At 42.2% G+C, this 24,914-nt stretch overlaps 1 protein-coding gene across 5 annotated transcripts in view; it reads right to left on the bottom strand.

Annotated features, from left to right (window-relative positions):
* Window positions 1–24,914, bottom strand: part of Kdm3 (Lysine demethylase 3) — a 1,114,672-nt gene that overhangs the window by 91,409 nt on the left and 998,349 nt on the right. For all 5 annotated transcript variants that reach the window (XM_076208685.1, XM_076208686.1, XM_076208688.1 and 2 more), the window contains one exon: window positions 13,313–16,217. In XM_076208685.1, the coding sequence (XP_076064800.1) occupies window positions 13,313–16,217 (2,905 nt within the window). The remainder of the gene's footprint in view (window positions 1–13,312; window positions 16,218–24,914) is intronic.

Below are 24,914 nucleotides of genomic sequence, written 5' to 3'. Positions count from 1 at the left end.
GATCACGCCTTGACGAAAGCAATTTACTTGCATCAAGAAATGCATATTTCTGGCATCGCAAAAGAGATGAAGAGATTCGCAATTTTGTTCTCATTTCATGACAACTCTTCATTAGTATATTGCAGTGACACTGGAGGACCAGTTGAAGCCTTGGCTTTAATTTATAGTCCTGTGGAATGGAGACTTCACTGACTCTTTTAAACATTGGCTTACATGTTCCTGTTGCACATTCAGTTCAATTAACTCAAGAGTTATGAGAATCTTACTCAGTGTTCTGAAGTACAGTCACCATAATTGGAAGATTTGTGCAGCTATAAAGGTAAAAGATCATGTCATTTTATGTTTTCAATGTAATTTGATCCTATATATTTCACTTATCTTATCTTACATTCCATATTCATATATTTTTTTTATGTTGTGTCCCTAATATTAGGAATGCAAGGTTACACTAAATACCAATGTTTTCTCTGTCTGTGGGATAGCCGAGCAGATGACGAACAATTCGAGTATGGTGGTGAATGGATATCTAAAGAAAGACTCCAACCTGGCTCACACAATGTGGTTGTTGATCCACTGGTCAACCCTCATCAAATTTTGCTGCCACCTCGTCATGTCAAACTTGGCTTGATGAAGAATTCTGTCAAGGCCATCAACAAAGAAAGTCCAGCATTTGTTTTCAAAAGGCAGACATTTCCACAAGTCAGTGATGCAAAATTGAATGCAGGTATTTTCGATGGCTCTCAGATTAAAAGCATATTGAAGGATGAACAGTTCGACAGAGTAATGAGTGAAACAGGGGAATGAATGACACGCCTTCAATTCAGCTGTGAACAATTTCCTTGGAAACAAAAGAAGTTCAGAATATGTGTTCATTGTTCAAGAACTGGGAGCACGTACGTCAGAAAACTGCATTTTCTAAGATAGCATCAGGATTATTTTCCTGGTAACTGTGGAGACTACAGCGAAGAAGAAGAAGAAGGTGAAAGGTTCCAAGGCAATCGAACTATGGAAGAAAGGCATCAGGAACGATGGGACATAAACATGTTAGCAGATTACTGTTGACGTCTGAAACGTGACTTGCCAGGTGAAAAACACAAGAAAAAATAATTGAAAAAGTGTTTTCTTCCAAACATATTTTCAATGTTAATAAAAACAATATTATAACATTCAGTCATTATTAACCTTATCTTATAACTTTGATAAGAAGTCATTATAAAACAAAATATTTTGAATGAAAAAATATTGTTAACAGCCTTCAGTGTCATTCGACCATCTGAGTTGATTGACCAGATTACTTAAAAGTTAGAAAAAATAAAACAGAAAAAACGCAGGTCTGTGTAATCCTTTACGACTACTATATTTCCTTTCTGAGTCTCTCTTAGTCTCCCCTTTACCACCTCTTTGATAAGATAAGTGTCCTCAAGGGCAGAAGCGCCGGTTATCGACAAAGAAATAAAAAATAACTGCCTCACACTGGATACTCAAAGAACTCGACATCATTTGAGCAATGCCTCCAACTCGAAACAAATGTTCAATCCACAAGGACAGAAGCGCTGGTAAACTACAGCCCGTAACAACATACTAAGTGTCAAGATACCTTTACAAAGGAGGAATCCCAGAGATGAGGAGCCTACGCCAGGAGGCGCTGAGTAGCTGCGGCCGAAGCCGTCACCTTTGCTCTTTGCGCTTTGGGAACTGTTTGGACAGGTAATTAACAGTTATTACTGGGAATCGGAGAGGAGTGCGGGATTCGAACCCACAACTAGGCGAATGCGAGACCAGCACGCTTCAGATTACGCCACCGGCGCAGTGAATATCAGAGGCAGTGTCTGTCAAGGTTCTCCGTCGCTGAGATTCATCTTCATTTATTACTCCAATTCCGTGTGACATTTCCCCTACTGTCCACGTTGTCACAGCGGGCTGTCTCGTTCATTTCCGTGGCAGACCCTCAGTAGAGAAGAACTATAGGCCCACTTTACCTGGCTAGTAATGAAGACCTTCAATCATCTGTAGCATTGTCTGCATTTTTTTTTGGCTAGGCCCGTGGTGATATTTTTACCACAGTCGTTACAACTAACAGTCTTACTACATGCGTCACCGTATGTGTGATACGAGATGATCACGTGACTTGAGCCTACGACAGCATTTTTGCACGTCTTATCAGAGAGGTAATCAAATGGTGCCGACCTCAGTGGTGCCTGAGTCAGCGCTTTGTTGGGGGAGAATGTTGTACCTCAAATGCTTAAAAAGCATTAATTCTTTACTAGATAAGAGTAATGGCCACAGGGTCATAATCGAACTAATATACATGTAGATCAACCCATGTAGGTGCTTGCGTCATGTGAGGTTTCATAAGGAATTTGTAAAACAATGAGATCAGATCTGCAGCAACAGCCTCAGGCAAAGGTCGGTGTGTAAAACCAAACCTCCACTAAAGAAATAACAAACTACATACTTAAAATATATATGCATCTTACATGCACACATAAGAACCCAAACTGAATACATCTGTGCTTAATTCAAATCCACAGACACAAATTAGTAATCGTTCTCCCCAACTCTGAAGCCAGTCAACCACCCACGCTCAGGGAAGATGTACACAACAGCTAATTCTATTCAGCTTAGGAAAATCTTTACAGTTTCCTCATATCAACTGTGTGTACATCGACAAACACTAAATAATTTCGTCCTCTTTATGCGTTTTGTTCTGACGCTGGACTCTTCTATTCACTTGACAACAAAACCTGCACCAGTGATTTCGGTGGTCCAGCCCTTCGCTGAGACTGAGACGAAGCCCTTGCAATTTAATTCCGGGTAACGCCTGGCGATTCTTTTCAGGGAAGAACCTGGGGGGTGGGGGTGAAGGGCTCAAAGCCGGGGTGGTCACATTAGTCAATGTAACAGCTGGCTTGGGCGGGTCGAGTGCTAAGCGCCCTCCCATCCTTACGAAATGGTCACGCTTGTTAGCACTTCAAACCAAGCGAAATCAACCCGAGACGGACGCACGAAGGAACTCGACACCATGGTGACATTTGCAACCAGTTTATTTACGAGGTTCTGAGAGGGAGAGAGAAAAAGAGGTTTTGGTCGTGTTCAAAGAATGACTTGGAAAAAAAAAATGGAAGTGATGAGTGTGTACACACATGCCTCGTCGACTTAGTTCATATTTTCCTCCATTTTTTTTTATTATCAACAACTGTTAAATGATTACGTTTCTGGAAAACGTGTGTTTATCTAATTGTTTATTAAAACAAAACATAAATATAATCTTATCTAAAATGTAAATGTTTTACTTAATCTTCTTGAGTAAAGAACTGCCAACCCATCGGAAGCCATTATTTCCATGTATCTAAATTAATTTGTTTTATCTATTTATTTCATCATTATTTTTGTAGTTGGGACATGTGTACCATGATGATGATACACACACGCACGCACGCACACACACACACACACTGTATATATACACATAGTAAACAACATTATAGAGTTGCAACTCCCACCAGCAGTCCGAACGGAACCAATACCGCCCCCGGTCGAGTCGCGGGCATACCGGAGCCCAACCGTCCGTCCGGGGCAAACTGATCCACTGGAAGTCTTATAACCACCGGATGGTTGGCCAGAACGCACGGCTGCCGCTGAAAGAAAGGACGAAAATCCAGTGCTAACGCAAGGCACTGAGGCTCTTAATGACGTGTGACCGCGATCATGTGGTGATGCTTTCGCGAGCATGAAGTCCAACTCTCACAAAGGCTCCACTTCGTTCTTCGCCTTACGAAAGAGAACAAAGAAGAACACGACACAAAATACGCATCTTCCAAGGGCGTCAACGCTCCCAGTTCGTGCCCCAACTCAAGACGTGAAGGTTTTACTTCACAATACTGCAAACCGTTACTGTTGCCTATGAACAAGAAAATGGATGTGTGGTGTAAGGTTGGCATTACTCATAGATTGGAATATGATCTATGAGATCTCGTTCGGGAGGGTAGTAATTGTCGATCACGAGTTCAGCACGTGATCCAAGAGATCTCGTCAAGGAGGGAAGTAGCTGTCGATCACGAGTTCAGCACGTGACCCAAGGCCACACACATGACCCTAAACAAAATCACAAGCGATGATGGCGTTATTGAATTTTACTGGCGTTCTTTTTCATCTTTTACAACCCATTCCTGAGAAGGCATGAGGTTATTTTGCCGAGATCCAAAAAATATTTGAATAATCTAATCTTCAAGATTACCGCGTGCGGGCTCGTGTATGTCTTATACATACACAAACGTATCAGGAAGACTGCGGGGAAACTAAAGTCTTTACACTACATGGATGAAAAAATAACAATGGACTCTAATCAATATATAGAGACCTTAACCTACAGACTCACACACGATATATATATATATATATTTATATATATATATATCTATATCTATATATATATATATATATATATATGAATGACGTGGCACAACAACTCTTGTGGAAGTGCCGAGTTATTCCGGTTGTGGGCCAAGCGGCACAAGGTTAGGCCAGGCGGGCGGAGCAGTTCAGCACTGGCATTTCCTCTCCAAAGCCCGCGGTCATCAGGTTCCGCCACGAGTCACCAAAGCTCTCCACACGTTCCGCCTCCCGTTTTCTTTTACGCAGCTATCACTCACAACCGCGTAAGTATTTACATAACATACGAAGCCTTTCCTCTTACTTCGGCACATGGCAGTACGTATTGGGATTACCTTTTATGTAACCCAGCCATCCAACTCGTTTGCTTACTCATACATATTTGCGCATGCGTTATGTGGTGTGAGGAACCTTCATGGATCAGTGGATAACGTCTCTGCTTCGAATTCAGAAAACCGTGTTCGATCCCAGGGATACGCTAAGCAATTGTTCGTCACACTTCTTGGCTTCCCAACCCCTCTCTGCATTGGAGGACATCAAGATATGCAGTATACCAGTGTTGCATTTCAGTACTGTGACAGTCTGAATGATTGAGTTGATGGAGCACTGGTTTCAGACTCCATTCCAACACATTCGACACTTCATATACACTCCACACCATTATATACTTAACAAGCTGGATTAAGCTTCATAGGGTGAGTTCAACTGTGGAGAGGTGAAATGGAAGGAGTGGGAGACAGGTGGATGTAATCTTGAACAGTACAACACTGAACACAACAATAAATTATATAATGGCCCACCGAGTGAAGAATCCAATAATATATAGTGGCAAAGATATACCAGCAAAACTGGATCTTATCATAACCACAGTACTTAAATTATTGAAACTAAATAACGAGATATATACAAACAAGGAAGATACCAAGTCTAACTTTGCAAAACTGAGAAAGTATTCTCAAGAAGTCAATCAATGTTTTCATCCAGGTCTCTTCTGCAGGAGACTCACAGCTAGGGAGTTCACAAAAGTATCCAAGTGGTACCTACAACAATGGGCCATAACATAAGCAAGAACCACTTATAAAGAAAAATATCAAAGTTCAGTGACCCTGTCAACAACATGATCAACTATCTATTTTTACCGTATTTGATACAAGTTTCTCCAGCTTTATGTAAATATTTCAGATGGACTCTTCCCACCTAATTTCAGTTCTCATAATTTTCATAAAACTTCCACAACACCATGTAATCAGAATAAATGTAGTAACAAAGTGAACACAGTTGGCAAGATCCCATAATCATGAAATGTCCAAAAACCTTTGGCATCTGACAAATTGCACCAAGAAACAGAGTGAATACATCAGACAAGATGCCACTTCAATCTTAAAACACTCAAGACTGGAATCAAAATAACTATACTTAAACACAGAATGAACTTAGTAAGTATGATGCCAAAATACTTATCAAACATCCACAACACTCTTGGGTTAGAATATAGCACCAATAAACACCAAAGAGAACATGTACAGTTGGGAAAGTTTCTGCATGGTCCACTAAGTCACATGATGGAATCTGAATGGTAACAGTGCTTGTATGTTCAGAGAAATTATGTAAAAACAACTGAAAATCAATATCATATGTTTATTTCACATTTACACATGGATACAAACATGCTGCTATCGCATAATCTACAAGGGTTGTTCCACAAGTAATGACTCCTATTTTTTTGTATTCTGCACTAAGGGATCTGAGGGGATTGTTTATGGCATTGTTATGATGACTGAATTTTTATACTCATAACCTGAAATTTTTCATCTCTCTGTTGCAGCTAATGACGGTGTGACAGTCTAATGAAGTAGCCCCTGTCATGGATGTGCATCAGACGCGGAGATGCGTCAATGAACTCCATGCAGAAATTGAACCAATCATTCACTGGTGCTAGGTGAATATTTACTGAACTGAGGCAGTTGATGTCAGCACAGTTAGGAGATGGGTTTATAGATTCCAGAGTTGCAACAGAGATGTGACAAACTGCACTCTAGACAGCCATGCACAGGTCCTTACTCATCACTAGCAAAAATGGACTGAGAAGGGGGGTAAATATGTGCAGAAATAAATTCAAGCAAAAATGTCTGCTCATTTTAATGGTGCCACTCCCATCTTTGTAGTTCTTCAACTTTTGGAATTAATTCTTTTTAGAACTACCCTTGTATTGCTCAGGAAGGTGGTCCATGCAGAAATCTTGTCAATTGTATAGTGTTCTTAATGTTTGGGCACTGTACACCAGAGCTGCTCTTGAAGTCAATTATACATTTGTAGAAAATTATTGTGAAAAAAGTAAAAGTATAATCTAGATGGGAGATTTTACTTTTGGACAAGTGAATTGGGTGAGGTGGGAACATGCAGAAGAGAATAACCATGGGGCAGTACTGTAAAATATAACAAACAATAATATGACCAACAGGTTAAAAAAACAAGATGTAGAGGTAATGATACACCTGCAAGATTGAATTATGAACAACCATATAACCTGATGTTATTTAACCTCTAAAACATTAATATTCTATAGGTAAGAGCAACCATGTCCTTGAATTTTACATGTCAGTACAGTCAGGGAATTATATAATAAATCAGGCTAATCTCATGTCAAGTTATACAGGTATGGAGGATACAATCATGTTCTGAGAATATGGAACACTTTTTATTTTGTATAGCATTAGAGTTTAGCATTACTGAAATAAGACATTATTCCTGCCCTTCTACTTCATCAACAATGGCCTAAAGACACCAAATGAGACAAAACCTCACCCAAACACGTTCAAAATTTTCAATGCAACATTTTTCACTAAACAGACTATGACAGCTGAGACAAGCTAAGAGCATGTATAGACTTCTTTCTCCTAGCCCTTGTTCAGCAACAAAGATAACAAAATGAACAAGGTAAATAAGGTGGGCTAATTGAAAGGAGCTGACCAATCTATTTCACCTAAATGATCAACCCTTCTCCAATCTTGTGATCAATGGTGGATGGCTTTGCTACATTAAGAAGTAGGAACAAAGTCAGACTGGCATAAGAATGCCAAAAGTTACCTATGCCAGTCTTGGCAGTCACTTTTAGAGGATCACTGGGGGTCTTTGACAGGTACAGCAGCTCACCTCACAACCATATATGGTGTACCAAGAACACCTGGTGTGATCTACATATTTGGCTGGCTATGATATATTTTAGACCAAAGTTAAAGCTACGATTACTTGGTATTTTTCTGTATTGATATACTGCTGTACTGCACTGAACTTTAATGCACCACATTCCAACACTTTTTGGAAATGAAGATGCCACTGTTAAATAAACTGGCATTTCTATGTTCACTATTTCAGTGCATTTTAACACACTTTTCAAATACATTTTTGGTGTGGGCAGAAAATACCAACCTATAGATCCTATGGATAATATTGGTGAACCATTGTTCAAGTCTCAATCATTCACTATTCTTACATTACTGAAGGCATTTTGCAATGTCAAGAGGATCCAAGAAACTCCCTCCAAAAGATGCATTGTACCTGTTCTTTCATCACACCTTCAAAAGTTGTAATACATTTTTCTGCAATCATGTGCCAGCCACAGGAGAAAGGTTCTACTTACCATGTTCTGCACACAGAACACTGGTACTTGACATGTCTTTTACTCAGAACACTGGTGAACATATGGACATATTCCTTAGCATATGGGCTTCTAAGAATGCAGTAATCAGAGCTGGGACTACAATTCTCCAACACATTTACCACACACCAGGTTCTACTTTCATTGTAATTTGATATAGCATGCACTCATATACTCATAGAAGGTGTAGCTAAGATCATCAAACCAGACTACCTACAACACAGGATGCATTCAACAATATTCTGTGTCTAAATAAAGACTACCTACAACACTGGATGCAGTTCAACAATATTCTGTGTCTATCTCCAAAACTAGGACTGGCTGTTCTTGCAGACCATGTTTTTGGAACCCAGTGACTATAGATGGAGCACACAGATCCACAGACACGAACCAGTTCCAACACTTGACCCTAAGGATCCTGGGCAGCTACTCCAGTTCATGTTACAATTGCAATGGAGATTACAATAACTTGCAGTGCAGGTACAAGAAGAATGATGTCAAGTATATCTGGCATGTGGAAGTTGTAAAGATATTATGTGCAACAATTGTGCTCATGATGATTAGTCTGAAGAAGAATAAATCCTTGACTCCTGAGGCATTTGACATTAGAGCAGGAGCAGCAGCATTTTCCTACTAATATATAATTTCTTACTCCCATTTTCTTCTTATTTTTATATCCACATTTCTCATTTTATCCTTTCTTAAAACTTGTATTACAGACTTAATTTTCAATTTATATGCACCTAAAATTATTATTAAAAAAGTCTACATCCTATGCTTCCGACAGTTCCGAGTATGTTTAATTTATCTCCTTTCCTTATAAGGTTTGTGTTGGGGTGGAGGGCAGGGGGGTTTGAAGGTCATGTGTCAAATGTGAAGCTCAGTATTGTCAGGCTTTTGTGAAAGGATGAGGTTGGCTGTTCAGTGAGCCAGTGGTCAATAGTTTCAGAAAAACAAAGCACTCACATACACAGAAGACTTAATAGCTGCACCACACCAAAACTACACTATGGCAGAATGAAAGGCAACAAGATGATATTTAGATCATTGAAAGGTATGGAAAAAAAAATGAATAGAGAGGATTTGTGGGTATGGGATGAAGATAAACCAAATACCATAGTAAAATACTGAAAAGGCAAATTTGTTTCAGAGACATTATGAAGTACAGCTTTCTGTATAGGTGTATAGAACAAGCTGAATGAAAATATAAACCAGGCCAACTAAACATCACAAATTTAAGGCAAGGTTTGATGTATAGTAGCAAAGAGGCAGGACCCCATGAGCACAGCTCCAACTCTGTATACTACAACTAGATAAATACAAGATGGCTGCTGAGAATATATAACCCCTACCTTAACGAGTTGGTAAAATGGGTGATGAAACAGGATGTCAGCATCCCCTCAAAAATCTTGCTAACATAGGCACACATTTGGAAACTTATTAAATTTCTTGTTTAGCAATAAAAACCCTAAGGGCTAATTCCTGTAAACCATTTTACCAAATAAAAGTCCTACACCTCTCCAGTTATAAAATTACTTTTAGGACATGTGCTTCAACTTCAAATTATGTTTCATATTTCATGTACCAAAGGCCTTTTCCCCTTTATAAAGGTGGGGTCGTGAAGTCAAAGCACATACAGATACCAAAAGGCTTTTCTCCCCCCTTGTAAGGGGGATGGTTGAGCTAAAGCATTAACACATCCCACACACATCCAAAAATCCATCCACAGTCCCTCCCATCTAAGCTTCTCATGGATGAAGGGTCATCTCTGACCCTTGACACATTATTTAGGTCAGAGGCATAAACCCACATTATAAATAGATCAAAACCCTTTTACCCAACCCTTCTGTCATATGCAGAAGCATAGTTCTTCCATTGCAGGTCTTGACAGCCAGAGCTGGTTTACTCCCCCTCCCCCCTCTTGATTCAAAATTACTTACCTGGGTTCCATTGGTAATACTTCATACTGTTCCTTTGTAGTCCAAAATAGTGATAAGAAAATCTGTAACACCAATCAGTCTACAATCTGCATTGCCAGCTCATCTTTTAATCATTTAAACAGCATAATATCTGGGAAAATTATTTAGAGCTTCATACATTTTTGTGGAATCTTAAAATCTTTTTTTCTTCTATTAAGTGGCTCCCTATACCAACTTAATACTTTTAAATACTCAACTTGCCCTATCAGGTCCTAGATTTTTCTCATATTCATTATCACAATGGTAAATCTTATATATATATATATATATATATATATATATATATATATATATCTATATATATATATATATATATATATATATATATATATATATATATACACACACGTCAACATTCACATCCTTATCAAATATATCTATACACCTAGGTATCTATCCAACACTTGTTAACCACTATTTGTGCAGATGTTTGGGCCCTGGACATAAAACCCACTTCTGGAATTGGCCCAGGACATAAAACACCACCAATACCTGAAGTTAATTTATGTCCTGGACCTAAATGTCTGCACAAGTGGCGGTTGGCGAGTGTTGGGCTGAGAGACCTAAGTGTATATATCTATCTATACCAAGGGTCTCTTCCCCTTTTTGAGAGAGGTAGCCAGCCAAGGCATTCACTCACCTCATTCCATTCCACTCCCATCCATCACCCAATTGTTTCCCTATCCAATTATACAGTATTTACCATCTGCAATGCTGCTCTGCTGTTTCCTAACAGTACTCCTCCATGTGACTCAGATCCAATTTTTCACATCCTTCCCCAAATAGCACATCCAAGTACTTTATGTTTTTCATTTCTTTCATTACTCCTTTGTTACATTATGCTTCCCCACTGGAGATCTATTTCCACTCTATACTACTTTATTGTCTTTCCTTCATCTTCCACATGTGCCTCATTTTTGTTGATCTCTCCTAAACCTGTGTGTGTGTCTTGGATCATGTGTTGGACTCGTGATCAACAGCTATTACCCTACTGGATGAGATCTAATAGCTCATATATGACCGATCTACAGGTAATGCTAAGACCTTACACGTACACACATCCCCAACTCCCGCCCACAAGAGTTGGAGTAATGGCTCAGAGCACAGCAATACTGAAATTATTTCAGCCCTGGGCAGGATTCAAACTAGAACCACTGCAGCAGCGGTTGTGAACACTATCCCTGCTGTGTGTATGTGCATGTATGAGTGTGTGTGATTCGCCATGGTCTTGGATCATGTGTTGGACTTGTGATTGACAGTTTTTTACCCTCCCAGAAGAGAGCTCAGAGCTCATATATGACCGATCATTGGGTAATGCTGTGACCTTACACACACACACCCCCCAAATACCCTGCCCACCTATGACAAACATCATAACAATTATTTTCAACCAAACTGACCTACATACTGTTCCCTTCTTAAATCAATCATTCTCCATATACCTCACCTTGTCTTCTTTTTAAATTAAATCAACATCCTTAACATAGTACTAATGTATTTATATTGGCAAGTTTCTATTTTATATATATATATATATATATATATATATATATATATATATATATATATATATATATATATATATATATATATATATATATATATATATATATATTCTGCACCTAAAACAGCTCCTCTCCATGGATGCTTAGCTTTACTCTGCTGTATATCAGCTTCCTTTATGACCTGCAGGGACACACCATGCATTTCAAGTACCCCTTACTCATGCTTTGAATAATTTCTGACTGGTAATAGTCCTCTAAAGAGCAGTCAACCATGTAAAGCTATACAGAAATATTATAATTTCAAGAGTAATTTACTAATGTTATTTTTCCCCGGAAAAAAAAGAGAGGCCATCCCTGAAGTACACCAAGAAAAGGAAAGGAATGCTGGGCATTCCAACTATTGTACAAATAATCTGCATGACACAATACTTACACATATGCTGGAGCATGTTATACTAATTGTTAAAATCTATCAACATAATTTATAATATCAACAAATCTGATCAATTCTTTTCATAATGTCCACACATGCAATATTTAGTAATTCCTTTTCAAATTTCTCAATATTTCTATTTGTAATAATCAATCAATCAATCAATCCACTAGCCCAAATCTCTCTTGCAGGAGACCCATGGCTCCTTCGTAACCATCACCAGTCACTAAAGAAAGAAATATTACACTCTGCTGTCTGGGTTGGGCTGAGGTGGGGCAGTGTAGGATGGGAGTTCAGTGTCTTCTGTGTGACAGTTGCATCTGGAGCAGTTTGTTTCTGTAGCAAGGCTTATTATATATTGGTAAGTATTTTTCTGTTGGTTAATGTCATGTCTGGAGGACTTTGATAGAGCACAGAGTTTGGTGGTTGGTCTTTAAGTGTTTGTTTTGTGATCTGAGAGTGACTTCTGGTGGGGAGGGGGTGACAGAGAATTTGGTCTGTCAGTGTTTTTTGTGACCTGTGTGCATACATTTTTTTTCTATAGAAGTGTTGTTGGGTACCAAGAGTGGATTGTATTGGACATGAGTATAATGCTGCTGATATTGCTTTTATGATACATTTGGTGTGTATTTGTGTGATGCGATGTATAGGGTAGGTAAGTTCAAGGGCTCTTGCATAAAACTGTGTACCTATTATTCTTACATGCTGCTTCATGGAGAGGATTTTGGCTTGAGTGTAGCTGTTCTATTAGTGCTGTTTTAATGCAACCAGTTATTATTCTTATGGATTTATTTTGTATTGCTTTTGCTTGTAGATTGTCGGATATCATGCTGTTATAACATATTTAAGTGTAGTTCTTATGACTTGTTTAATCGATCTATCGCTGCCTCATATTTTGGTAATTGGAAAGCTGCAGCCTCACAGCAACTGGCAATGGTCCTTGTGCCCTCCCATAGTCTTCTCTGGGAAGAAACCTTGGGCTGTCTGTGTTATATTGGTGTGGGACTATTCTATGTCATCAGGTGAAAGTACTAGGAGGGGTGCAGTCACTAGAGGAGGATATCCACCAAAGGTGATAAAGAGCAATCCTAGGCCCAAGCCATAGTCTGAGTGCCATCACATCAAGAGGGCACCTCCGAATGGAAGTGAGGAGTTGATAGGGTTTGAAGACGGGTAGAAAAGAGAGAACTTTCTAATGTCCTTCTCATAGAACCAACTCATGCAGGTACCCAGTGCCAGTCCCATGAAATGCTTACACAATGATGAGTTTCTTTTGACTATCAAAATCCTATGGTTGAAAATGTTCGGAGTACACTCAGAAAATAACAAGCATCTGGACACTTACCTAAGAATACGATCTCTCTCTATTTCTCGTGCTCTTTCAAGCTGGAGGAGATCCTCGGGATGATGCTGCAGAAAGCCATAGGGATGTGCTCCTAACGGTGGTACGTGGCTAAGTTGCTTCCACATGTCATGGGAGGACAGCGGCCCATACAGGCCAGCAGCCCCGAGATGGTTCTGCAAACCATGTGGCAAATGCATAGGAGGCACACCTGGTGCTCCTGTGTGGTGTGGAGGGTAAGGTAGACCTGGGGGCAACCCAGGTGCCAGGGACGCCGTGGGGGGTGGGTGAGCACTCGGATGTGAGGGCGTGTGAGAAACCCCGGAAGCCCCTGGGGCAGCTGCTGGATGGGGTGATACCCCAGGGTAGTGTTGTGACATGCTGCTGTGTTGCACCGAGTGGATGTGGCGCACTGACTGTTCCGACTGGGAAACTAGTGTCGGGTCACGCCACACTCGTACAGGCTCTTTGCGGTCTATAACGAGAGAAGTCTGGTATGTTTTGGGCGGTGCAGCTGTCGCAGCGGCAGTGGGTGTGGGTGTGTTGGGTTTCACCTCCGCAGAAGATGAACGGTCATCACTGAGAACAGATGAGCGGGACACTGAACGCTCTGTTACACTTACGCCTGAATCACTCGACCCGTCACACTGGTCCATTCTGGCGGCTGCTGATGAGGAAGAGGCGCTAGGTGGGTGGTGATGTATGTGGCTGTGGGCAGAAATAGGTGGGGCCGGTGCTTGTGGCTGCTGCTGCAGTACCTGAACAGCACCGTCATTGTGGTGCAAGCCACCAAGGGCGGCAGCGCCGGCATCTAGTGGACGCGGGTGGACAACATCAGGGGCCAAAGGATTGGTGGCACTACGCACCACAGCAGTTATACTCACTGAGGGTGGTGAAGCCACACGAGAACTAACCACAGGGCCAGGACCGCTTGTGGCCGTAATGGTTACAGCACGTCCCCCAACCACGCTGGCAACGTCTCTCCCACTGCAATGCAAGTTGAAGGAATTACCACTGCCACCACTACTGCCTGCAATACTGCTATTACACGTGCTCTTACTATTGTTGCTGCTACAACTGCTGCTGTTGCTGCTACCGCCCAACGGGTGATATGCCAGACTGTTGTTCACACAGCCTGAATTGTTCTGAGGAATGCCGCTGTTGCTGAAATTAATCACTTTGGTACAGCTGATATTACTTAGGCCGCTCGCACCAAGACCTGCACTGCTGGTGGTGACACTATTACTTTTGCTGCAGGTCGTGCTGGTAGTGAAAGAAATGGTCGTGCTGATCACTTTTGACTGGGCCTGGGGTGAAATCAAATTGGGATCCACACTCACTTGAACACTGCAGGCTGTAGTTTCAGGGACACTGGGCACCAAAGCTGCCTTGGAAACACCATACCTTGACACAATACTGCCTACACCACTGCTCACTGTACTACTTACACACTCTATATCACTCTTCTCCCCACCACTACTCAACTCGACCACATGTGGCGATTCACAAGTGGTAACATAACCACTTGCACTAGAACTGCCCAGGCTGGAGCTCCTGCTGCTAATACTGTTGCAACAAGGGCTGGTATTTATCAAGGTTTTACTTGAAGGGCCACAGCTCAATGGAATCACTTCATTTTGACCCTCACTGGAACAGGCAGTTCTAATAACACTGGTGGCTTTGGAATGAACACTAGTGGTGGTGGTGGTGTCACTTAGGCTAACACTCGTGATGGTCGGGGTACTGATTACAGGGTTTGTGTTAGCTTCACTACACGTGGCTGAACAACCTGTTGCCGTCTTGCTGCTGGTCGTGGTACTGCTGCTGCTGCTGCTGTTTCTTGCTGTTTTTTCAATGCATTTCCTGTCGTTACTGTTACTATTGTAACTGCTCTTACTTTGAATGCTTGTGCTTTTTTGAGTTATGACTGCCAGACAATTGTTTGGGCTGCAATGTATGTTCTTGCTCGTGATATTGACAACTTGACTATTTGCTGTTGCTAATGTTACAGGTGTTGACACACAGGAATTCGGTAGGGAAACCACAGGCTTAACTTCTTGAGGTTCAATGCCCTGTCTTCTGCCTTGTGTAAGGTCCTTGGTGCCTTTAGCTCTGGTGACAACAGCAACAGGGGGTGAGCTAGTTGAAGGAGGTCTCCTTGGCCGACCCTGTGAATGTTGCCAACTGGTTTTCTCTTCAACCTCAACTTCTACCACATCATCATTACTGTCACTCTGTTGTGAAGGTGTAGGGACTGACGGTGTGCCTGTACTTGGACATCTTGGAGTCAGAGAAGTAAGAACAGTATTGCTAGTTCTGGAAGGGGAACTGCGAAGAGGTCTTGCCTCACCGTTGTTGGGTGTCTGACTTCTCCTTGTGACAGAGGTGCCTAGTCTTACTGCTTCAGTACTACTAGTGCTACCACTGCTGCTCTGCCTCTTTAGCCCTCGGCGTGAAGTGGGAGCCGGGAGTTCAACAAGGCTATCTTCACCAGGTTCTGGACTACTGCTGTTGCTGCTACTGCAACTGCTGCCTGTGCTAGGCACCCGCCTCTCCCCAACACTACAAAGTGGAGATGGTGGATGTGGGGTTGTGTTTTGTACTCTATTGTATCGTGCCCTACGAATGGGCCTCGAGTTGTAGTCTTGGATGGGAATATTTTCATGTGCTTCCTTGGCCTTCTCCTTGGCCTGCTTCTCAAGGCGCGTGATAGAACGACGAGCTATCTGCTTCTCAGGTACATAGGCGTTGCGGCGCCTCTCACTGCGCTCTCGGTGCTGTTTGGACTGCTGCTGCCCACTTGACTGGGCTGGCTGAGGCTGTTGGTCCTCAGTCCCTGAGATGTCACCAGTAATTGAGCCTTTCCGACGTTTGCGTGTGCTCGTCCGCAGTAGGGGGCTATCCAATCCTGCAAAAGAAGCAAACCAAATGAGTATCCATTTCTTATTTAAGCCATTAATTGCATGTTAGTCTAATTCAACAAGAATTGATATAAAAGTTATAACAGCTTATAAGGAAGGGTGTTTTCTCAATTTCTGTATTTCACATAATAAAGTAATACAAATTTGTTTCACATAAAATATGTACCTATTTGCTGGTATTGGCAAGGAACAAAAATCAATAAAACTATACTTGAGTTTACAAAGCACATTGCAAATTGTATATACAGTGCAATATACCACACTAACCTGACCCCCTACAAGTAATACTGTAAAACCAAATAAAATAACCAAGTATTACCAACACACATTGTGGTATGTATGTGGCAACACGGTACTACCCAAATGGTCCTTAGTATTTCTTAAGATACTGGTAGAAAAATAGTTAAGTTGAGAAAGATATCTTGGGTTTGACTTAAAGACAGAACCTCTCTCTTGAAGCTGCACCTTCAAGTGGAGACATAGGTGTTGATAAGCTTTGGATATAGGTATGGGCAGATGATTCTCCTTAACACCAATCCTGTATCAACAAGAGCACCACCTGGCACCCACCACTGGTCCTTCATCCTTGATATGTTGTGAGAAGTGTATGCATGATGGAGGTAGGGGAGGAGGGGGGGTTCCTCTGGTGCAACAGTAATGTCTGTTGAGCAAGGAAGGGAGAAGGGAGGGATAGGGGTGAGTGGAGAATGGCTGTGTATAGATGATACTGTGATTCAAGGAAGGGAGTAGGTGGGGGTGAGGGGTTTAGGGAGTGGTTATTTGTGAATGATATTTTTACACAGCCCAAAGGGAGTTTCTCCCTGTCTGCTATTTTTCTGCAAGAGGGGATGGAGGGGGTGTCACTGATTAAGTGAAGCAGCCTTGCTGTGAATGTGCTGTGTCTTACTCCATTGCTTCTGACCCAGAGCAGTGGGTGGGATGCAGGGATGACCCATCATCCATGAGGAGCTAAGATGAGAAAGGGTGGTGGATGGAGTGGAATGGGTGGTGGGTGGATGAGTGCCTTTTGATTTTGGCTACCTCCCTGTAAGCAGGAAAAAGCTCTTTGTGTGTGTGTGTGTGTGTATGTGTGTGTATGTGTGTGTGTGTGTGTGTGTGTGTGTGTGTGTGTGTGTGTGTGCATATATATACATGAAGAAAAGTGGAAGGTATTAGAAATGTATGAGGTAGAGGGAAGACTGATATAGGTGGTGAAGAGCATTCATGCAGAGGAGGATATTCTGAGAAGACATTCAATATAGAGATGGTATTGAGGTAGGAGTGTGTGATGCCCCTGGAATTGTTTATTACAAAGTTGAAGCCAAAGGCATGCACAGTCAGTCATATACTACCAAACAGCAAGAACTGTGGTGCTCTCAGTTATCAACCTAACCATGACTTTGCATTGACAAAGATGGCAACTCCTGGCTCTTTGCCAACCCACGTAACCACTGCAGGGTTCTTTTCCAACAGAAGAACCTAATCACCCAGAGCCATCATGACCTTCCTCACACAGTTCCTTCCTTTCTTGTTTACAGTTCTTCACCTCTTCATCCCATCAATAGAACAGTTCCTCCTTTCTTTTCTTCCCATTTTCCCTGCACAATACTCCTCTACATTTTTTTTTCCACTTTTAAAATCATATATTTTTTATATTGAATACATGCATTTCTTTCATTGTTCTCCACAGCACATACATCACACTATCATCTTTAACACTTCTTTCTTACACAATGTCCTCACCTTCAATACTCTTTAAGTACAATTCTCTCAACCATTTTCCTTTATAATCTTCACATCTGTCTTCACCCCATGATACACTGTGATGTGACACCTATACTAATCATATATTCTTCTCACACAATCACCACCACCACCATCATCATCTTTATCAGTGGCTGGGAAATTCCCTTTCATTAATATGTGAAGAACAACAATCTAACAGAACCTTTGATCCATTCATTTCACTATTCCAGTTATATATCTTTATTTATCATCTTCTTAAAATTACATCACAATCTGTCCCCTACTCGTCTTCCCCCCTCTCTCTCTCTCTCTCTCTCTCTCTCTCTCTCTCTCTCTCTCTCTCTCTCTCTCTCTCTCTCTCTGTCTCTATTTCTCGCTCTATTACACATATACTTACACACACACACAATATCTCACAAAGTAGATGGAGGGATGGAAGAGAAGGGGAAGAATGCCGAAAGGGGAGGGATGAAATGGGAAATTATGGGGGAAGGGAGGTAAAGAGGAGCTGATACAAGGGGGGGGGGGGGAGAAAGGAAGAACATGTGGGGTGAGATGAGGGGAACGAATGGGGGGGGGGGAGAAATTGTGTTTGGATGAATCGGGAATAAGGGGCCCCGGGAGATTGGAGGGGAGGGGAGGGGAGGGGTGGAAAGGGGCAGATGCAGAGGGGACGGGGTAGTGGGGGAGAGATGAAGGGGAGAGGGGGAGGGGTGAAGAAGGAAAGACTGTTGGAGTGAGGAGGAAAAGAGCTGGAGGGAAGGGAGGAAAGAGAGATAAGCAGGAGGGAGAAAGAAGGGTGAAAGGGAGGGTGAAGGGAGGGAGAAGGAAGGGAGAAAGGGAGGTTGAAGGGAGGGAGGGTGTATGGGAGAGGAGCAAGGATGACACAAGAAAACCTGACACCTAATTTTGGTGAGTCTAAGTGGAACTTCTCTCACATGGGACCTCCTCCTTGCTCCCTCCTCCAAGGTCGAGGAACTTCCTCCTGAGGAACTTCCTCCTAAGAAACATATTCGTCCGAGTTCGAGTCCACGAACTCATTCTTCACTAGAGTCAGACCATGGAGGAACCTTTATGATTTAATTCTGGTTCACTACATGACGATTTTATTTAGCTTATGAGGACCACCCCGTGGCGCAACGAGATCAACCCTTCCGTGCATGATGATACTTTCCTGTTTACCCTGGCTGCCGCCAGTTGATTTTATTATCTCCGGCACTGGCCGTAGTGGCACCCGCTCCACTCTAGCCATCTCGGGAGAGTGGCACTCTATCTGTCACGCCGGATGCGACTCCACGGGCAGTGCCAGCCACCGAGGGACATCCTGTTGCTGTACTCAAAGAGGTGCTCCCTTCTACCCCACTCCTGGGTGAGGAAGGCACGATCCCCCCCCCCCAAAACCCACTGTCCTTAAACCCTGGGTGTTCGCAATAAAATGGAATCTGAAAGAAGGGAGAAGGAAGGAGGAGGGAGAAGGGGGGAAAGGGGCAAGGGGAAAGGGTGAACATCTTTACTACTCTAAGAACACATCAGCTCTTATAGACCTAAACTATTGTCAACCATTGTTTTATCATACTCATTATTAACTATAGGTTGATCAATGATTCGAAGACTTGTTTTCGGATGGGGGGAAAGTGGGGGTTGATATATATATATATATATATATATATATATATATATATATATATATATATATATATAATATATATATATATATATATATATATATATATATATATATATATATATATATATATATATATATATATATATATATATATATATATATATATATATATATATATATATATATATATATATAACACTGAAATCACTTCCCCCTTCTCCCTCTCCCGGTAGGGTGGGAGAGGAAACTGGGAAAGCAATGGTGAGGGTCAGCCACCCCACCCCAGACCCCCCTTGGCACCGGTTCGCACCCTGCTGGGGGGGTTCAAGAAGTGGGCCCTAAACAACGCGACGTCAGATCTCGGAGCAATGAGTGTGTCGAGGGAGGGAGGGAGGAGGGGAGGTGGGAGGGGTGGGGAGGGGAAGGGAGAGGGGACGAGAGAAGGGGAGGGGGCGGGAGAGGGGTGGGAAAGGGGGCAAAAGAAGGGGAGGGGGAAGGAGGTGGGGGAAAGGCAAAGGGGGAGGGGGCGGTGGAGGGGGAAGAAGGGAGAAGGGGAGGGGAAGGAAAAGGGGAAGGGGGGAGGGAGAAGTGGAAGAGGGAAGGCAGAGGGAGGGAGGGAAGGGGAGGACGAAGGGGAAAACGAGAGAATGGGGGGAAGGGGAAGGTTGGGAGGAAGGAGGGGAAGGGATGGGTGTGATGAGGAAGGGAGGGTGGGAGGAATATGTGGGCTGGTGAATGAGGGAGGAGGGAGAGGGTGGGTTGGTGAAGATAGGAGGGAGGAAGTGGAAGGGGTGGTGAGGGTGAGAGGAGGGAAGAAGGAGAAGGGGGAGAAGTAGGGCTGTAAGGGAGGGAGATGGGAGGGGGAAGGATGGGGTGGCAAAGGGGATAGGAGGGAGAAGGGAGGAGAGAAGGGAATGGGGAGGGACAGGGGAAGGGATGGGGTAATGAGGGGGGAAGAGGGAGGAGAAAGGAGGGTGAGGAACGGAGGGGAGGAGGGGAGGAAGGGGAAAGGGGGTTTTGAAGGGGAAGGAGGGAAAGGTAAAATGGCGAGGAAGGAATGAAGGGAGAGAAAATGGTGGTAAGGTGGGGTGAGAGAGGGGGAAGGGGGGGAGAGAAACGTATGAGGGGGTGGGAGTGGGAAGAAGAAAGGAGGGGGACGATAAAGGGCGAGGGAAGGGGGAGGGGAGGGGAGGGGGAACGGGGGTTCTGAAAGGGGAGAGGGATGGGGGGACAACAGGGGGGATGAGAAGAGCCGAACGGGAGGTGGGGGGGGGAGAATGGGAATGAAAACGAGGATAAAGGGGGAGGGGGAAAGAATGGATAGGCGAGGGCGGACAGAGGGGAAGAGGTAGGGGGGAGGAGGAAGAAGAGGGAGGGAGGGGAAGGGGGGAGGACAATCAATACTAACAATGAAAAATAGCGTTCGGGATAATTGGTTCGTGTAACCCTTACTGACCGGGTGGTACTTTTCATCTGTATTCTTGCTGTCCCCATGTCATTTTATTCATCTCCGTGGCACACCCTCAGTGGTGAAGATGTTTATTTATATATATATATATATATTATATATATATATATATATATATATATATATATATACATACTTTGCTGTACCACATTTCAATTTCTGCATGTATTCCTCCTCGAATGTCTTGATGCTGATGGCTTAGAATTTAAGTGAATTGTGGTTGATAAATGTAAATATATTCCCTGGGACCCATTCAGTGTTCCATATATATATATATATATATATATATATATATATATATATATATATATATATATATATATATATATATATATATATATATATATATATATACATTGCTTGTGACCAGGGCAGTGGGCGGGAGAGAGGAATCATATTAATTTTCATCCACGAGGAGCTAATATGAAAGGGAAACAAATGGGCGATGGGTTGGAGTAGGATGACTGGAATTGGTGCCTTGGTTGGCTACCTCCCTTATAAGGAAGATGAAGCCTTTGGGTGGGTGTGTGTGTGTGTGTGTGTGTGTGTGTGTGTGTGTGTGTGTGTGTGTGTGTGTGTGTGTGTGTGTGTGTGTGTTAATTCTTCGTTTAGTGATTAATGTGGCCGGCAAAATTGTTTCTCCCTATCGCTCGATTAAACCTACGTCTTGAAAGAAAATCTGGTTTATAATTAGAAAAAGATTTCGTTGATATTAATCACTTGTTGGAACGAACGAACGAACGAACGAACGAGAGAGAGAGAGAGAGAGAGAGAGAGAGAGAGAGAGAGAGAGAGAGAGAGAGAGAGAGAGAGAGAGAGAGAGAGAGAGAGAGAGAGAGAGAGAGAGAGAGAGAGAGAGAGAGAGAGAGAGAGAGAGAGAGAGAGAGAGAGAGAGAGAGAGAGAGACCGACACCGACCTACCGACAGGCCGACCGGGTGGAATTATCAGGGTACAAACACATCCTCCCGCCGTGATGGGATGCCAAGTCCCACAAGGCTAATTATTCAACACCAGACCACGCGTTTTCGACCTTATTGCTACTGTCCACACAACACGCGCGCCCGTGAGATAACGTACGCCACAGATTGTCGCTCCCCCCTTCATCTACCAGTCGGCATCAGACGATTTTATTCAGATGTAAGGCGTATTCGGAGTATCCCACCCAAGCTTAGCCCCTTCCGTACCAGGTGGTGCTTTTCCTTTCCTAAAGCCTGGCCCCGGGCTATTTCATTCATGTCCGTGTCACCTTATTAGTATAAAATAGGGCCTTATATAGCATGAAAGGATAGGTATATAAATATAGAATTGTGTGTGTGTGTGTATTTACCTACCTAGTTGTATTAACCTAGTTGTATTTTACGGGAAGGGGAGCTATGCTCGTGGTGTCCCGTCTTCATATCTCATTTTATCTAAACTATTTTTAAATTCGTGTATTGTTTTTGCACACACCACTTTCTCATCTAACTTGTTCCAACTGTCTATTACTCTGTGTGTGTGCGTGTGTGTGTGTGTGTGTGTTACCTATCTGAAATATTCGGAGTTGGACCTGTGCCCGTGGGTTCCCGTCTCTGCACCTCCACTTCTCAAACTTAAATTCATTTATGGCGTCCGCCTGTGTCATTTCTTCTTCCAATTTGTTCCACAAATTGACGCTTCTATGTGGAAAGCTCTTCTTCAGACTGTCTTCAATCTTTTGCCAAGTCATCTTGATGTTAATTCCCTTGGGAGCAGATCTCCTCTGCCACTTTTTTGCCTTTCGTTCTTTCTCTATTCTAGATATTTATATCACCTCTTTCTCTTCGCTCTTCTAATGTGGGTAATCATGGTTTTTCTAATCTCTCCTCACATGTCTTCTTAGCCAGGCGATAGATCATTCTAGTTCCTGCCCTTTACTCTCATTGCCAACCCCGACCACACCACCACTGTATATCCCAATCTAGGTCGAATCAGTTTTTCAATTATTTTTTTCATCACATCCTCATCGATATAATGAAATGCTAGACAAATGTCCAATACCAGTTATATATCTCCCGTACTATTCCGTTCACGTTTTCATTTTTTCCGCAATAGATAATTCGTAATTAAGATTTCAAGATACTTTCATTCCCTTCTGTGATGATGATAGTCTTTTATTTTTTTGTCTATTCTCAAAGTTTTGCATTCATTAATAAATTCCATTGTCTATTTCTAATTCCGTTCATAGTCTTTACCTATGTCCTGCAGTATTTTAAATCCTATTCACTTTTTAAACTTTTCATGATCTTAGCATCATCATTGAACAAGTTAACATAACTACCATTTGTCATTGCGTTAATACCAAAAACATTACTGGTGCCAGTACTGAGCCCTGATGTCGACTTGCCACTTCTCTCCAATCTGATATCTCATACATACGGCAATCCTTCACTCACTCCAGTTTGCTACCTTTAACCCTCTAACCTTTTCCAGCATCCGCATTAATCTTTTGTGTGGCACCTCATCGAAAGCCTTCTCCAGGTCCAGATATACACAATCTACCCAACCCTCTCTTTCGTATAACTTAACTAGTTACACAAGACCTTCCCCTTCTGAAGGACCAATGGCAGGTGCCAGCTGCCCGTTTTCAAAAGGTACAGCTCAGAGTTATTACCCACTCTTTGGACTGGGCTAATGATTTTTATTAACTTGAACTGTATTTCTTGCACCTTTTCACACATGGAGGGCTGACTACCGGTGACTGCTCTTTCAACTAGTGACATAGAAACAGTCCCACACCAACATATAGACAACAGTTCCAAGTTTCTTTCAAGAGAAATCTATTGTAAGGCCTGGGGACCGTTGCCAACCTCTCTGAGGCTAAGGTCCTTCCACTCACTGAAACTCGAGGTAGCAATTTTTATAATATTCCTTTTCGGAATCTGGACTGGTTGACTACAGATCTAAAATTCAAGGTTTCCTCTCTTACTTTCTCCCTTGTAGACTGGTGCCACATTCGTCAGATTCCAATCCTGCTGCACCCTTCCTTCTTCTAATGAACACAAGATCATTCAAGTGTATTTTGTCTACCAACTATTCTCTGAAATCTTATCATTCAATTCTAAGATGTCTAAAAGATCATTCACCACACGATCTTCTACTTTTATGCGGCTTAATCCACCTGCAACTGTTCCCTTCTTTTCTTAAAAGTCTTCTCTCTTGTTGAATACTGATTGGAAGTTTTATTCGCCATTTCAGATTGTCTTTAGCTTCCTCGTACACCGTCACTTCAATCTTAAGTTTAGATATTCCTTCTCTGCATATCAACTTACCACAAGAAATCTGTAAGTAACTTAGGTTCATCTATTTGTTGACCTGACAATCAATTTGTCAATTAAATGCACCTTTATCCAAATTCTTGACTTCCTCGCAATTCTTTTGTTTTCGTTTCTGATACTCTTGCCTTTTTTCTTTGTTTTTGTTTTCTTCTTCTTGATCCCCCACTTCTCTCATGCCTTGTTTCTCTTTTGTTTTGCTGTCTCGCTTTTTTGTCAAAACCATTATTTCTTTTATTCTATCCCACTCATTTTTTGGTACGTCTTTGTCCACCCCTGTGCATTTTTTTATACGAATTTCCAAATTTTCAAATATTTCTTTTATCTCCCTGAATCCTCTCCTATCCTCTTCTTCAAAGAACTTTTATCAATCCTGAGTATTTTACACCGAAAATTTTGTATCTTTCTTATCTGTAGGACCTCTTCTTAATTCTGTTTTCTTTACTTCCACAATAAATTCGAAAAAAATCCAGACTACTTTTTCCTTTTAGGTACTTGTAATTCAGTAGTTTTGCTAGTGAGTGAGTGAGTGAGTGAGTGAGTGTGTGTGTG

This window comes from Oratosquilla oratoria, chromosome 25 (assembly GCF_046742065.1).
Source record: "Oratosquilla oratoria isolate Oo_2021 chromosome 25, ASM4674206v1, whole genome shotgun sequence".
NCBI classification, from domain to species: Eukaryota; Metazoa; Arthropoda; class Malacostraca; order Stomatopoda; family Squillidae; genus Oratosquilla; species Oratosquilla oratoria.
Note: the sequence above shows the minus strand (reverse complement) of the source record. Positions and strands in the feature narration are given on the sequence as shown.